Source organism: Mus musculus, chromosome 5, assembly GCF_000001635.26.
Source record: "Mus musculus strain C57BL/6J chromosome 5, GRCm38.p6 C57BL/6J".
Classification (NCBI taxonomy): domain Eukaryota; kingdom Metazoa; phylum Chordata; class Mammalia; order Rodentia; family Muridae; genus Mus; species Mus musculus.
In genome coordinates this window covers 125475873-125491637 of record NC_000071.6, presented here as the reverse complement: position 1 = coordinate 125491637, position 15765 = coordinate 125475873, and the positions used below count along the sequence as shown (strand labels likewise).

Sequence of the window (15765 nt, the reverse complement as noted above, 5' to 3'; positions counted from 1 at the left end):
AGACACAGAGTCTGTCCCTGGGGGCTGCAGAGCAGACAAACAACACAAAGGGGACATCGGAGGCATGAGCTCACAAAGAAAAGCCAGGCTGATACTGGAGATGGGTGAGGAACGGCCCAGGCAGGCATTGTCAGGGTGGACCAGAGTGAGCAGTGTCTGCTCACCCTGATGCCAGGTGCGGTGGGGACACAGAACACAGGCGACAGAGTGGCCCGTTACCTTTCCTGCCAACCAACACAGGTCGTACTCACTCCATGCCCTGCCCACTGCCTAAGAAGGAGCTGCAGGGCTCCCGGGCCGGCCCTGGACCTGGTTCCTGTGATGTGGCTGCAGACCAAACTCTGCAAATACAAGCTGGCGCCTGCTGTCAGGCAGTGCCCTTCAGGAGAGGCATACTCTGCCAGAAACAGCACTTAACAACTCAGAGCATCGCCCTGGCCTACGGCCTCGTCCAACTGAGGGCCAGGGATTGAGCCCCAAGCTGTCCTGGAAGAAAAGTTCACCCCAGGCACACCCTTCTGGCACTAACTAACCGAAGTCACTGGGTAAAGGACAGATCCCCACAGGCCTTCCTGTTGCTTGGAACTGAAGGCAAAAGGAGACCCGGAAAGGTGGCTGAGCTCTTAGCAGGAAGTGCAATGCCACCTGAGGGACATTCAGGAGGGATATCCAGGCCTAGAGGCCTGCAGACTCAAGCGTACCTCCTGAACAGTCCCCCACAAGCTCGTGCACCCAAGTCCAGAGCCTCCCCTCTGCCCATTCCCACTGCCTGAGGGGTCTTAACATCTCTTTTCCTGCCTCTGTCAAAAGTGGGAGGAAGGCTATAAGGAGTAAGGCTTCGAGCAGCTGTGGGGTGCAGGGAGGCAGAGGTGGAAAAAGCTGTGACAGATCAGTGACAGATCAATGCAGTGCCCTTGCTCCTATAGACACCTTGTTCCCAGCAGCCGCAGGGCCTTTGCACAGGCTGTGTCTGCTGCCTTGCTCCATTTCCCCCTCCATGCTGCCCCGTGGCAACGGGAGCTAACTCTTGCATGCATCTCTGTTAATCCACCAACTGCACAAACCACTCCTGGACACTCTTGCCCCTTTCCCCTCTGGAAACACAAAAAAGAGAACCCATGGCCCTTTCAGAACAATAAGAGAGGGGAGTCTTAATTTATCCTTCTTTATCTTTGCTTTTTTTTTTTAAGATTTATTTATTATTTTATATAAGTACACTGTAGCTGTCTTCAGACACACCAGAAGAGGGAGTCAGATCTCGTTACGGATGGTTGTGAGCCACCATGTGGTTGCTGGGATTTGAACTCTGGACCTTCGGAAGAGCAGTCGGGTGCTCTTACCCACTGAGCCATCTCACCAGCCCCTATCTTTGCTTTTCTTAATGTTGTTATTCCTTCTGTTTTGAGACAGGATCTCCCTGTGAAACTGGTCTGACAATCCTCCTGCCTCAGCCTCCCAAATTTTGGACCAATGGGTGTACCAGAACACCCAAGACTCTTTCTGCAATTCACCCTGTGTCAGCCCTGACCCATGTATGTGGTCATACAGTAGTGTGTTCTACACACAGCTAAACTTATTCCAAGTTTCAAGTCTCTCCACCTTCTGGGTCATTTTGTTGTTGGTTTGCTTTGATTTGGTTTGAGTTTGGGTTCTAAGGACTGAACCATCATAGCACTTACCAAAGAGGGGACAGGAGGGAAGAGAAAAAGGAGGGGGGGGGGAGGGAGAGAAAGGCCCTTACCGACCACACGGTCCCCTTTCTTCACGCCCATCTTCCTCATGGCAGCTGCGAACAGAGCCACCTGCTGCCGCAGCTCTTCAAAAGTCACCTTCACGATCTCCTCTCTGCCTTCCCCTGAGGAGAGAACAAGGACTGCTCAAGCAAAGATCAGGATGGGGACCAACCGGTGCCCAGGAGAAGGGGACCCAGATGTGGCACCACTCCACAGGAGAACCAGGCAGGGTGGAAGCCAGGCTCTGACCCCAAGGCGGGACCCCCCAGGAGGAATCGCTGATGAAAATAACCAGACTGGTGGGATGTGGGAGAACCCCACAGCCCTGGGGGTTACATTGTACAGACGGAGGGTGCGATATGGAGGTCAGGAAACTAATATGGAGACAGCACGTGCACAGCTGTCGCCTGTAGCGCTTTCCGGCCCTGCCACAGAGCTATGCTGTCTGTGGTCACAAGCCCCTCAGTCACCTCCACTTCCAGGTGTCTGAGTTAAAAAAAAAAAAAAAAAAAAGAGGGCTGGTGAGATGGCTCAGTGGGTAGGAGTACCCTACTGCTCTTCCGAAGGTCCAGAGTTCAAATCCCAGCAACCACATGGTGGCTCACAACCATCTGTAACAAGATCTGACTCCCTCTTCTGGAGTGTCTGAAGACAGCTACAGTGTACTTACATATAATAAATAAATAAATCTTTAAAAAAAAAAAAAAAAAGAAAAAAAAGAAAAGTAAAAGCGGTTTCTATGGCCAGACCAAACCAGCAGCGCCCCCTTGAGACTAGCCTTGAGCTTCCTCTGGCACACTGAGGGACTCTCTCTATTTGGTTCTCAGCATCAGTAACTCCTTTTCATTGCTAAGGAACAGTCTACCGTTGGCCAGGCTTTGATGACTACCTTTTGACTGACTAGCTAATGCAAAACTTACACAACGGTGCAAATTAAAAAAAAAAAAATTTAAGGAGCTGAGTGTGGGGACGCAAGCCTTGAATCCTAGCACTCGGGAAGCAGAGGCAAGCCAACCTGTAAGCATGAAGCCAGCCTGGTCTACACTGGGGATTCTAGGCCAGCTCAGGGTTCATAGTGAGGTCTTGTTAAGCATCCTCCCTCAAAAATGAATATTAAATGGCCACTGTACCGTCAGAGGCCTCGCTATGAGGGTCTCTCTAAGGCCCACAAAAGTCCTCAACAAAGAATTTATGTCAAAACATCAATGCCAGTTTTCACCTATTCATTAGGAAGAACTAAAAATGGCAGACTCGGTGCCTCAGACAGCCCTCCAAGCTTCACAGGCCTGGCCCAGGTGACCAATGGGCAGAGTGACCACTGAGCCTTGGTCATAAAAGACATCATGGCAGCTGGGCCCAGTGCCTCAAGCCTGTCACCTCAGCCCCTCAGAAGACTGAGGCTGGAGAATTACACTCTCCAGGCCAGCCACAGGCATTCAGTAAATGACACTGTCGCTAAGTCAGTGGTTCTCAACCTCCAACCCATGCCCTGGTGACCTCCAACGGTAAAATGATTTTCACTGCCTCTTCATAACTGTGATGTTGCTGTTATGAATCATAATGTAAATATCTGGCATGCCACCGGCAGGCAGATAGAGCTCAGAGGAGAGAGCACATGTCTACCTCAGCACAGAAACAAGATCCTGCACCTCCCCTGGGGCCCACTGAGGGGAGCCAGCAGCCTACTGTGAAAACTCCTGTGAGCCATGGAGAGAGGGGCCTTTGCAGGTAGCCTTCGGGGTGGGGCAGCCCCTGTCAGCCAGCTTATCCAAAAGGACTGAGGTAGAAAAATTGTCCAGGACAAATTGTCAGGTGATGTGCCTGTCACCCTGCACAGCAACTGGACTATGCTTTGGTGAAACTGGAGTCCTCCTTAAAGAGACAATGGCCTCAGGAAGGCACTTAGCCCTTCGACCATCAGGGTGCTTTCTGGCTCAGACCCATGAAGCACCTTTCCACACATGAGTGGGTCTCTTCATCCTGAGGTACATGTGTCCCCCGTGTGCGTGGGATTAGATATAAGCCCTCAGTCTCTCTTTGGTCTTGCTGCACTCCCATGTCTGTCACCCCGGCCATTTGTATCCAGCCACGGTACTCAGAGACAAAGTGAGCTGGGCAGATGGTTGTGCTGACAAAGCCATGACAGGGTTGAGGGGGCTGCTGGCTGCTCACCAGAGCGTGAAGGCTAATGTCCCTGTGGCCTCAGAGAAGCCAAGCCTGAGTGCTACAGTGGATGCCTGAGTGATCAGGGCACAGCCAGACAACACCTGTCAGGGGCAGGCAGCAGGGGATGGGGAGGGCAGAGGACTCACAGTCAGGAAAAAAAAAAAAAAAAAAAAAAAACAGAAAACGTAGGCCAGCCTTGGGACTTGGGAAGGCTAAGTGCGAGCCAGGGAGGAGTGCAAGCAAACTGCATTCGATGTCCTTGCTTTTCAGCACCTGAGTGACTGAGTGGCTGAGTGGCTGTCTGGTTTGTAGGCTGTCAGACAGCCCCGGCTTAACTTAAGGGCATTCGCCACTCTGAAGTCTTGAGGAAGGAAGCTAGCTCAGCAAAGCTCCAACCTTAAAGGGAAGGTCCAGGGGAGACTGAGGCAGAAGTGGCCTCCTCTGCCCACTCTGAGCACAGGTTCCACGAATGCCAGCTCAGCTGATCTGCATTCCTATGAAGGGAGGGGACAGGGGGACAGGGGTCGGGGAGCATCCTTGGTTCAGGACCCACCTGGATGCCCGCACCACAGCACTGAGAAGCAGTCCCTCCGCTTCCCCTAAGTATCAGGTAGACCACTGTGCTTTGGGATTTAAGACTCCAGGCTGTTCTCATTTTGCAGTGGGAGAAAGCGAGAGAGAGCTCCCGGAGCATCAGAGTACTGAGTGAAGCACTTGAGTTTCTATGGGTCCAGAGAGGAAGGTAAGGCGGGGGTGTCAGGCCAGATCCCGGGCCTGGAACAGAGTGGCCTTCCCAAGACTCTGATGCATACACAGACTTAAGACACCCAGGCAATAGGACCTTGGGGGTGTTCAGGAAGAGAACACCAACAGATGCATTAAGATAGACTTTGAAAAGTTCAGGCTAGCCCAGAGTGGTGGCGCACGCCTTTAATCCCTGCACTTGGGAGGCAGAGGCAGGTGGATCTCTGGAAGTTCTAAGCCAGCCTGGTCTACAGAGCAAGTCCAAGATAGCCGCGGCTATACAGAGAAAGCCTGTGGAGAGGAACCACCTCACTACCACCACCACCACCAAGAAAGAAAGAAAGAAAGAAAAGAAAGAAAGAAAGAAAGAAAGAAAGAAAGAAAGAAAGAAAGAAAGAAAGAAAGAAAGATGCCGAAAGAAAGAAAGAAAGAAAGAAAGAAAGAAAGAAAGAAAGAAAGAAAGAAAGAAAGAAAGAAAGAAAGAAAGAAAGAAAGAAAGAAAGATGCCAGGGCCAAAAAGTGGGAGTGGGTGGGTAGGGGAGTGGGGGGGGAGGTATGGGGGACTTTTGGGATAGCATTGGAAATGTAAATGAGGAAAATACCTAATAAAAGTATTAAGAAAGAAAGAAAGAAAGAAAGAAAGAACAAACAAATGCTGATGCCAAGTGCCAAGGCCAGCAGGATGACTGATTCCAGGGACAGGAGCCAAGGAGTGAGGTGAGTTCTCAGAAAGAGAGAGAAAGCAGGCCCTCACCCTTCACTGGGCAGCTGACTAAAGCCGGTCCCCTCAGCCTCTTAGACTATCTTCCTTCCTCCTCTTAGACTATCTTCTTTCTTCTTCCTAGCACTAAGGTCACCCCCCCCCCAGGCCCCAAAATATCAACCTCATGAGAGCAGGGAGCTTGTCTCTACCACTCAAGGCTGCAGCCCCAGCATCTGCCTGGGTCTGAGGAGCGGGTGCATGAGGGGTTGATGCCAGTGCTCCTAAGAGCAAGAGAGAGGCTGGCGGGCCGCTGAGTCAATGCCTCCGACTGAACTGCACCATTGGGGGTGGGGGGAGGAACCCAGGGGAGGAAGAAGCAAAAGGTATTCAACGCCCAAACCCGACATGAGCACTGTGCTGAATGTGTGTGTGTCGGAAGTGACTGTGGGTTCGGAGACCTCAGATCCGGTCCCCCTAGAGATGCTCCAGGAAGCTACTGTGAGAACTAGACAGCCACCATATTGAGAGCTGCACTGATTTCCAACCTAGGACCTTGACGGAGAAGTCCACGTAATTCCTGTGCCAATGGGTTGTTCTGAGGCACACACACACACACACACACACACACACACACACGTGTACACACACATACACAAATGCCCAGCTCAACCCAACAATAACCCTGAAGTAGGTGTTATCATCAGTCCCACTTGGCAGGCAGTGCAGAAACAGCCAGAGAGGCTGAGCAACTTACCTAAAGTCACATGGCAACAGCATAAGGCTGGGCCTTGAACTAAAATCCTCACGCAAGATCATTTAGTCTTATGCCAAGCCCAAGGAGCTGACCCTTCCCCTAGCAACACTTCTGACTAAGTAAAAAAAAAAAAAAAAAAACAACTTGATAAAGATGAGAGAAAATTGACCCCTGTCAGACTGGGACAGACACTAGGCATGTGACAGCAAACAGCACAGTACACTGGGTTCTTTTCAGAAGCACTAGGGCCAAACACCAGTGGCTCTCACTGGTAGTAGATGTTGGCCCTGTCCAAAAAACAGAACCTTCAGTTACAAAAGCTAATGGTTCCAGGAAGCTCCACCCACTCCACTAAGCCTGACTCTACAGTGTGACCAGACTGCCTGACTACAGAGCAGAAAGTGTTATTACTCAAAGGGGAAGAGTGCAGCCACCTGCAACAGCCATCTCCATGAATTACCTCAAACTGGTGTGGGGAACTGAGTGGTCCTCTTGTCTCTCATGCACACACATGCACCTGCGCACAAATAGGCACAAAAGTGCTACTACACAGTCCTGAACATGGACAAACACGCACTGCACACACAAGAAGGATGGGAATAGACCAGGCAGTGGTGGCATACACCTTGACCTGGTCTACAGAGTGAGTTCCAAGACAGCCAGGGCTACACAGAGAAACCTTGTCTTATTGGGGTGGGGGGTGTCAGGATTAGGGGGTGGGTGACAGAATCAAGCAACAGTCTTTGGCCAGCCCTCTCTGTCTCCCAGCAGAGGTGTCTGTTATGCCAAGAGGAGGTTGACATTCAGCAACCCACCTAGGAGCCCCTCCACATCCACAGGGCCATACACGGTCACCACCCAGGACACCCATGGGACTCACGGGCCACGTAAAGGGCGACTCTGTCGTTCTCCTTGTGCCGCAGGAGGTTCTCTGCGTAGTTGAGGCGGCTGCCTCTGAACCACTCGGGGACATCTGCAATCCCTTTGGATGTGTCCACAACCTGCAGAGGGACAGCAGAAGGGAGCCAGAGGCTCAGTGCAGAACCTGGTGACATCATCCATATACCAACCTGAGGAGATAGCACAGCCCTGGCCCCAGGGTAGCCACCCCAGAACTTCTTACAACAGAGTTTACTGAACACCTAATATGACAGCTGTTAAAGAGGAAGGAAAGGGGGCTGGTGAGATGGCTCAGTGGGTAAGAGCACCCGACTGCTCTTCCAAAGGTCAGGAGTTCAAATCCCAGCAACCACATGGTGGCTCACAATCATCCGTAACAAGATCTGACTCCCTCTTCTGGAGTGTCTGAAGACAGCTACAGTGTACTTACATATAATCAATAAATAAAATCTTTAAAAAAAAAAAAAAAAAAAAAAAAGAGGAAGGAAAGGAATGGAGAGGAAGTGGGGAACTCAGGCCTGACAGACCAGCACCTGGGGGTGGAGGCAAGAGGATTAGGAGTTTGAGGCCAGCACGGGCCTGTCTCAAAAAGAAGGAAAGGAGGCAGGGGGTGGAGGTGTGGGTCTTCAATCCCAGCACTTGTGAGACAAGAAGCAGGTAGAGCTCTATGTGTTAAAAGGCCAGCCTGGTCTACAGACTGAGTTCTAGAATGGCCAGGGCTACACAGAGAAACTCTGTCTCAGGGTGGGGGTGGAGGGGTAGGGATGATACAATGTCTGAAACCAGAACTGGGATGTGGCTACAGAGCATCTGCTCAGCATCCCAGAGACCCCTGATTCATCCCCAGCACAAAAGTAAATGAAGAAAAGAAAATCTGTCAGAGAGCCTTGTCACACAGACATGCCAAAAACAGGAGGCAAGCCTGGGGCCCCGTCCCCCCCTCCACACACAACCCATAATTCTGTAGGAAAATGACTCTGCCTTTCCTGTGGTGCTGAGACCTTAGTTTCTGTCTCAGAGTGCTGGCACATCAGCCTTACAGAAGGCTTTGCCCACACTACATCTCACGCCAGTGTAATATGAGGAGGAAGATATCAGGGGTTATCTGAGACACAGTCTTCCAACATAGCCCAGGCTGGCTCCAGGCTTGCAATCCTACTGCTTTGGTCTCCTGTGTGCTATTTTTTTTTCTTATTTTATAGTTTGCACGGGTGTTTTGCTTGCATGAATGTCTGTGTACTGTGTGTGTACAGTACCTATGGAAGCCAGAAGAGGGACACTGGATCCCCTGCAACTGGAGTTACAGATTGTTATGAGCTGCTGTGTGGGTGCTGAGAATTGAACCCAGGTCCCCTGGAAGAGCAGCCAAGTGCTCTTAACCTCTGAGCCACCCCTCCAGGCACCGCCCTCTTATGTTTTTCAAAGTGTGTGTGTACGCATGTGCATGGGTGAGGGGTGTGGTGGCATGTACCACAGCACATATGAACGGGCCCGAGGACAATCTGCAGGAGTCGGTTCTCTCTCTACCATGTGGGTCCCAGGGATCGCGCTCAGGTCATCTGACTTGGCAGCAAGCACCTTTACCCACTGAGCCATGTTGCTGGCCCACACATGGGACTAGCAGGTATGATTCGGTATTCCTCAAGCAACATTTCACTCGGAAACAATCATGGAAGGAGAAAGAGTATGGCCAGACTCACTTACCTCATCATACATGCGTGAGTAGACGATTCCACTGAACTTCCAGAACTCAGCCCAAAAGTCCATATACGACCGGACAGACCAGTGGTATAAGTCATTGTAATTCCCTAAAAAAAGCAAGCAAAACAGCAACTCTTCAGCCGAGCCTCAAAGGGTGGCCCCTTGGTGGAAAGCCACAGGCCTAAGGATGTCACGTGCCATGGACTCGGTGACTCTGATGGCCCTGAATGTCTGGGAGGAGCTAAACCTCATTGCACAAACCCTTCATCCACAGTCCCCAAGAAACACAGTGAGATGTGTGTGTGTGTGTGTGTGTGTGTGTGTGTGTGTGTGTTTCGACAGACCATGGTGCTCTCAAACTCTTGATCTTCCTGTTCCAGCCCTCTGGGACTACAAGAGTGTGCCACCACACCCAGCTAAGTATCTCTGTGTTTGTGTGTTTACACGTGGAGATCACAGGTTAACCTAGGGGTCGTTCCTCAGTCATCATCCATTTATCTGTCTAGGTTTTTAAAGATTTGTTTATATGTACAGGTATTTTGCTTGGATGTATGCCTGTATATCGCATGCATGCCTGGTACCCATGGAGGTCAGAGGAGGGAGTCTGGTTCAGAGGAACTGGAGTGACAGATAATTGTCAGCCCCCATGCAGGTACTAGGAACTGAATCCAGGGTCTCTGCAAGGACAGCACGTACTCTTACCCATGGTGTGCCACAGCACATGTGTGGAGGTCAGAGGATGACTTTCAGGAACCTAGTCTCCTTCCACTATGTGAGCTCCAGGGATCAAACTCAAACTCGGGCCATCTCTCCTAACAGCAGGTCTTCCTACTCCAAAAGTTCCTACTTTCTCTCTCTCTCTCTCCCCCCTCTCCCTCCCCCCCCCCCCGTGTCCTTCCTTCTATCTCTCTGTCTCTCTTTTTGAGATAGAGTCTTACTAAGTAGCTCTGACTGGCCTCAAACTCACTGTCTAGATGTCACAGAGGATCTCACCATCTCTGACTCCCAAGTGCTGAGATTAAACATATGTGCCACCCCGTCAGGCTGCCTCCAGGTTTTCTTAACAGGATATATGTTCACTGAAAAATGTCACATGGGCCTGATTTAGTGGCAAGAATTCCAGCTGCCCCAGAAGCTGAGGCTGGGAGATCAGAAGTTCCAGGCTAGCCTGGGCAACTTGACTGAGACCCTGTCGCAAAATAAGGAGTAAAGAGAGGACCTGGGGTGCAGTCAGTGACAGAGGACTTGCCTAACACCCACAAGGTCCTGGGTTCCACCCTCAGGATCATAGAGAAGAGAAAACACATCAAATGGTAAAGTCTCCGCAGTCGTGGCGCTGAGACAGTGAGCACTGCTGGAGAAGAGAAGCTTCGAAACAAGTGGAGCCTGGTTGAGCCATTCTGGGAGTTGTCTAGATTCGCTGATGATGCCCTACTCACATGCAGATCAATCTCCACAGACTCAGGAGAAGCCACCAGCTCTCTCACGCAAGGGCAGGGTATCACTGGAATCTAGAACTCACTTCCTCAGACTCCTGCCTTGGGGGGGGGGGATGCTGAGGAGGCCTGGTCTGAAACAAGCTATGCACGTCTGTATTTCTCACCGGGACAAGGGTAACCTAAGTATGTGGAAGAAACCCAACCCAACTACCTGAAACAAAACTTCATCAACACACGCATGTGAACCCAATGCTTTCCAAGACCCTGGCAAGACAGATAGGTCTGGGGGTGGGGGGGCGTGTCAGAGGGAGAACGCAACAGGCATTGGTGTGCCCCAAGGTAGTCAAAGCTATGGCAGAGATCCCCTTCTGCAGATACAGCCCAGCTAAATTCAAAGCTGGGTGTGGGAGCTGGGGTAACAGCTCAGGGGTTAAGGCGCTTAGCTTAGTGCCCAAGAGACCAGAGCTGGGGGGAGGGGGAGGGCGGGGAGCACACAGGCTTCGTGTCTGGAGATGTCCAGCCCCCCAAGCTCACGGGCAAAGCCACAGCAGGGCCAAGTGTGGGACTTTCTAGCTCTGAGCTCCAAGAAAGGATCTGGGTAATAGCAACAAGATCTCAACCCCTTCCAGGCCCCAGGCAGGATGTATACAAAGTAGATCTAGCATGCAGGGAAACTACAGAGTCCTGGGGTTTGTAATGCCTGAGGCAGCGCTGACTTTGCTGGAGACCTCAGACAGGGCACAGGCCACTCCAGGACCCAGTTTTCCCCATGGGTCACCTGGAACTGTTGTCAAGAGGCTGCAGATCCTCCCACCCTAGTGGAAGAATTCACTCTGGCTCCAGATCAGGCACCCGCCCTGCCCATTCTGGGCACCTGGCCTGCAGCAAGCGACCTTACCTCTCTGCAGGGGCATTCTCTTCCGAAGAATGGGAATGTTGTGAAAACCAAAAGGACACACTGCTTAAGAGCCATAGTGGAGGCCGGAAGGATGGCTCCACAGTTTAAAAAAAAGTCACAGGGCTATTACTGAGGACCCAAGTTTGGTTCTCAGCACCCAGGTCAGACAGCACACAACTGTATTAACTCCAGTTCCAGAACTTCCAATGCTCTCTTCTGATTTCTGTGAGCAACTGCACTCATGGGCATAACCACACACAGCCATATGAATACATGTAATTAGAAACAAAAATACTGCCGAGCGTGGTGGCGCACGCCTTTAATCCCAGCACTCGGGAGGCAGACGCAGGCGAATTTCTGAGTTCGAGGCCAGCCTGATCTACAGAGTGAGTTTCAGGACAGCCAGGGCTACATAGAGAAACCCTGTCTCGAATAACAAAAACAAACAAACAAACGAAAAAAAGAAAGAAACAAAAATACTCCAGGTGGCTTCGGTAGCGCAGTGTGTGCCTTTGATCCTAGCACTCAGGAGGCAGATCTCTAAGTCCAAGGCTAGCCTGGTCTACAGAGCGAGTTTCGGGACAGCCAGGAACACACAGACAATCAAGACAAAACAAAACAAACAAAAACCCTTCTACATTCAATTGTCTGTATTCAACCCCTGCCACTCTATGCGACCTCAGACATTATTGACTTATGAGCCTCAGATTCCCCCTCTGTAAGAAGCTGACAGTGCTTATCCTGGGGTCATTGTCAGGACCTAGGGAGTGCCCAGAACAGTTCCCTGCAGAGTATAGGCACCCAAAGGCATCTGTCATTGATGTCACCCCCTCCATTTGCATGAAGATTACACATGGTACCCTGGTGACAGGTACTAAGCCCATCCATATACAGCCAGACAGCAAGGGAGTTAATATGCAGTAGTGTGCAGTGCTTTAATTGAGGCAGGCGTAGGGCAGCACAAGGCTGGGGCAGTTCTACTGGTGAGACAGCTTTACGCACCTGTGGGAACCAACACTAGCCAAACAGGCCCCACGGCTCCTCTCCCTCCCTGGGGCTTAGTCACCTGGGTCCTTGCAAATGGCCAGCTCTGGATGCAAAAGGTTTCCCAAGCTGCTGGGACTGGCTAGATGTTAGAAATCTTGTCTGGACACAAAAGTGGATTTAGGCTGAGCCTAGTGGCTCAGGTCTGTAATCCCAGCAACTCAGGAAGCTGAGGCAGGAAGAAGAGCCAAACCCACCTGGTTTACAGAACAAGTTCCAAGACCCTGCCTGGCCAGCCACATCTTTAGTCCCAGGGCTCAGGAGGCAGAGGCAGGAGGACCTCTGTGAGTTCAAGGCCAACCTGATCTACAGAGTGAGTTACATAGAGAGATCCTGTCTTAAAAAGAATAGATAGATAGATAGATAGATAGATAGATAGATAGATAGATAGATAGATATACACACATATATATGTGTGTATATAGAGAGAGGGAGAGGGGTTGGAGTATGGCTCACTGATAGAGCCTTGTCTAGCATGTGGGAGACCCTGAGTTCAATCCCTAGGACTTTAAGAGAACAGGAGAGCACACAGCAGCAGCAGCACTGAGGGGTGTGGCCAGTCCCACAAACCTAGGGACCTGATTGATGGACACATGGATATCTCAGCACCTCCAGGACCTTGTGTGGAGACCTTTCCACTGCTGTGTCCTACCTCCACCACATCATGGGGTGAGCCAAGAATCCTCTCAGGGACTGCAGCCGGAGGCCCAGGTGACCACAGGCACATTTGGTTCCATGTGTTTTAACCCTCAACCAAGAGTCTAGACTATGTACTAGCATTTCAAAATCTTAGTTTTAAATGAAAAGGGGTTATGCGTGGTGCATGACTGCGATCCCAACACTCGAGAGTCTGAGGCAGGAGGATCATGAGTTCAAACTCAGCCAAGTGTGGTGGAGCACGTCTGATTTTAAATCCCAGCACTTGAGAGGCAGAGGCAAGTGGTTCTCTGAGAGCTTGAGGCCAGCCTGGTCTATATACTGAGATCAGGGTGAGCCATGATTATATAGTGAGACCCTGTCTCAAGGGGAAGAGAAAGGAGATAGGAGTCAGCCACTGTGTGTGTAAGCCGGGGTGTGTGTGTGTGTGTGTGTGTGTGTGTGTATCTGACTCTACACAAGAATGCGCAGCATCCATGAACCAGCAAGGCAGGAGGGAAGCCCTTATAAAAGCACATGGATACAGGGAGAAAGGACATAATACAGAGGAAAGACAGCGTTTGAAAGATGCTCAGACCTCAGGGCCAGGCAGGTGAGAAGGAAAGAGAAAGGAGGAAGGAAAAAAGGGAGGAGCCATGCAACCACCATCAGTGGCTGCCGCGTGAGAGGACTGCACAGATGGCAGGCACGCTCTGGCTTTCCATATCCAGCCCCTCCACTTTATTTTGTAGTCACTCTTCCTGAGACAAGCTCTCCTCCCTCTGGAGTCCAGGCTATCCTTGAACTCACAGCAATCCCTCTGTCTGAGCACCTGAGTGTGAGCCGCTATAGCTGGTAAGCCTCCCAACTTTCAAACACGACATAGTCAACACAGAGCTTCTGAAGAGAGCTACCCAGGACCACCCGATAGCCAGAGACTTGAAGGATGGAGATTAAGGGTAAGGGGTTACTCAATAAACCTCTAGCCAGTGACGGTATCCAGTGGTCAACTCTCAGGCCTACGCCTGCCTCCTAAGGCACACTAGGTCCTCTCACAATGCTCATTTTTATAGATGAGGAAACCAGAGCCTGAGGCGATTGGAGGACTTGTTGGATTGGATCACAAAGCTAGGAAGCTCAAGGCAGCCAGGTCCAAGCAGGGCGTCAGGTTACAGCTCCCTACAGTTGCTCTTATTAAGGAGAAAGCTCTGGCCCACTTCAAAGGGCTGCCCTCCGTGGGTGGGGTGAAGTGCCAGGTCTACCAAGCCCCACAGGAGCGCCAGATCAGGACTTCATCACTACTGGCAGAGGAAACAGATAATGTCCAGGCAGAAAATGGAGGGTGGAAAGTGGATGCAATCCCGACAATGATCCAGTTGGGTTAAGGTTCTTCTCCTATCTAACACCCACGAACTGACCAAGTAGAGCCTGCAAGCCCTGCAAGTGGCCAGGCAAGCATCTGTCTCCAGGTGAGAGGGATGGGAGGGAAGGTTCGGAGCCCTATTAGGGAAGAAAAAGAACCCTGTGGAAGCTCTACCTCCATCTCCTGGCTCTCCAGCAGCGGGGTGCAGGCGCATAAGCAACAAGGGACTGTGGACAGCCTGGAAGACCAGCAACACAAAAGACCTGCATTTGGAGATTACCCTCCAGCCAGCAAGGGGGTGCACCACGCATAGGGGGCGGGAGAAGGACAGCCAAGTGCTGCTGAGACACTAGGAAGAAGACTCAGAGGGCTGGTGCTCAGGGTGGGAAAAAGAAAAGATTCAGGAAGGATCCGGAGACAGATCCTGGGAGCCAAGACAGACATTGATGCCAACGGAGACAAGGGGATCCCTGCAATTAGAGGGGTAACGGAGGTGAAAATGAAGAAGACAATCAACCAACCAACTCGAACTGAAAACCCCAGGCAAACACCTGAGAAGGGGGGCAGAGCAGGTGGAGGGACTAAGCAAGCCCCATGGATCCCTGGGAACGGCATATGGACAAGAACCTCGCCTGCCAAGGGCCTCTGCCCCACCCATAATCACACAGACCAGGGTGGTGGCTGGAAGCAGGATCTGTTTAGAGCTGGGGTAAGAAAGGACTCTACCTTAATTAACTTTAAAGGAAGGAGGAGGAACGAACTCTGACCTTTTCAGGAACCTGAAATTTCAAGCTGGTCCCTAGCAAAAGGCAGATGGAGGGAGCCTGTCACATGAAACCCGTGAACTCAAAAAGAACTGCAGATAAGGCCCGAAGGAAGCCCCCAACGAATGGAAGTCAAGACCTCAGGAGACATTTCCCAAGCAGGCAAGCCTAGCAAAAGATCGGAGGAACCAGAGGGTGTCTGCCACTTCCAGAGGGTGACTCGCCTGCAGAAAGGGGGCCTCTACAGGCCAGGCGGTGATGCTTCCCAAAACAGTGAAGGAAACATCATCAGAAGACCAGCACCTCCTAGAGGAGGGCCCAGAGCCAGGGGGCTCCCCCAACCCAAAGACAGGGACACTAGCCATCCATCCATCAGAGGCCCACGGCAACATCTAGGAGAACCTCTCTAGAGGGGGACCCCCAAGGCAACGAGGATCCCCCAATCCCTGTGCCATTCATCAAGGTACCTAAGTAGGGAAAGGGAGGGACCTCCCTAGAGGGGTACCCCCAAAGCAGGGGGCTTCCCCGACTGTAAGACAGGAACACTGGTCGGATATCCATCCAACAGAGGCTTATCCCAACAGCTAGCAGGGACCTTCCTAGGGCGGTCCTCCCTGGAGGGAACAGCTTCCGGGAAGGCCCGTGACGGGGGGGGGTGCACTAGCCGCGTGCCCCGTACTCACCAAGCGCCAGGCCGCAGGCGGTACCCACGGCCGCCCGGAAGCGGTCCATCTGCGTGTCCTTCTTGCTGTCAGGCTCCCACATCACCTGGCACTCCATGATCTCCTCGCGCTCGAGCCGCGCCAGCTTGGACATGGTTGCGGAGCTGCGTGGCCGGGGCTGCCGGGCTTTGGCTGAGAGCGGAGAGCGCAAGGCGTGGAGCGGATCAGCGGTGCGCCGACGAACCACAGCGCGAGACT

General features: G+C 51.8%; 1 protein-coding gene across 1 annotated transcript in view; it reads right to left on the bottom strand.

Annotated features, from left to right (window-relative positions):
- Aacs (acetoacetyl-CoA synthetase) overlaps positions 1 to 15765 on the bottom strand; it is a 41533-nt gene extending 25768 nt beyond the window's left edge. The window contains exons 1-4 of the mRNA NM_030210.2: positions 15529 to 15765; positions 8705 to 8808; positions 6981 to 7101; positions 1742 to 1855 (exon numbers count right to left, since the gene is read on the bottom strand). Coding sequence (NP_084486.1) covers positions 1742 to 1855; positions 6981 to 7101; positions 8705 to 8808; positions 15529 to 15661 — 472 coding nt within the window. The 5' untranslated portion in view covers positions 15662 to 15765. The remainder of the gene's footprint in view (positions 1 to 1741; positions 1856 to 6980; positions 7102 to 8704; positions 8809 to 15528) is intronic.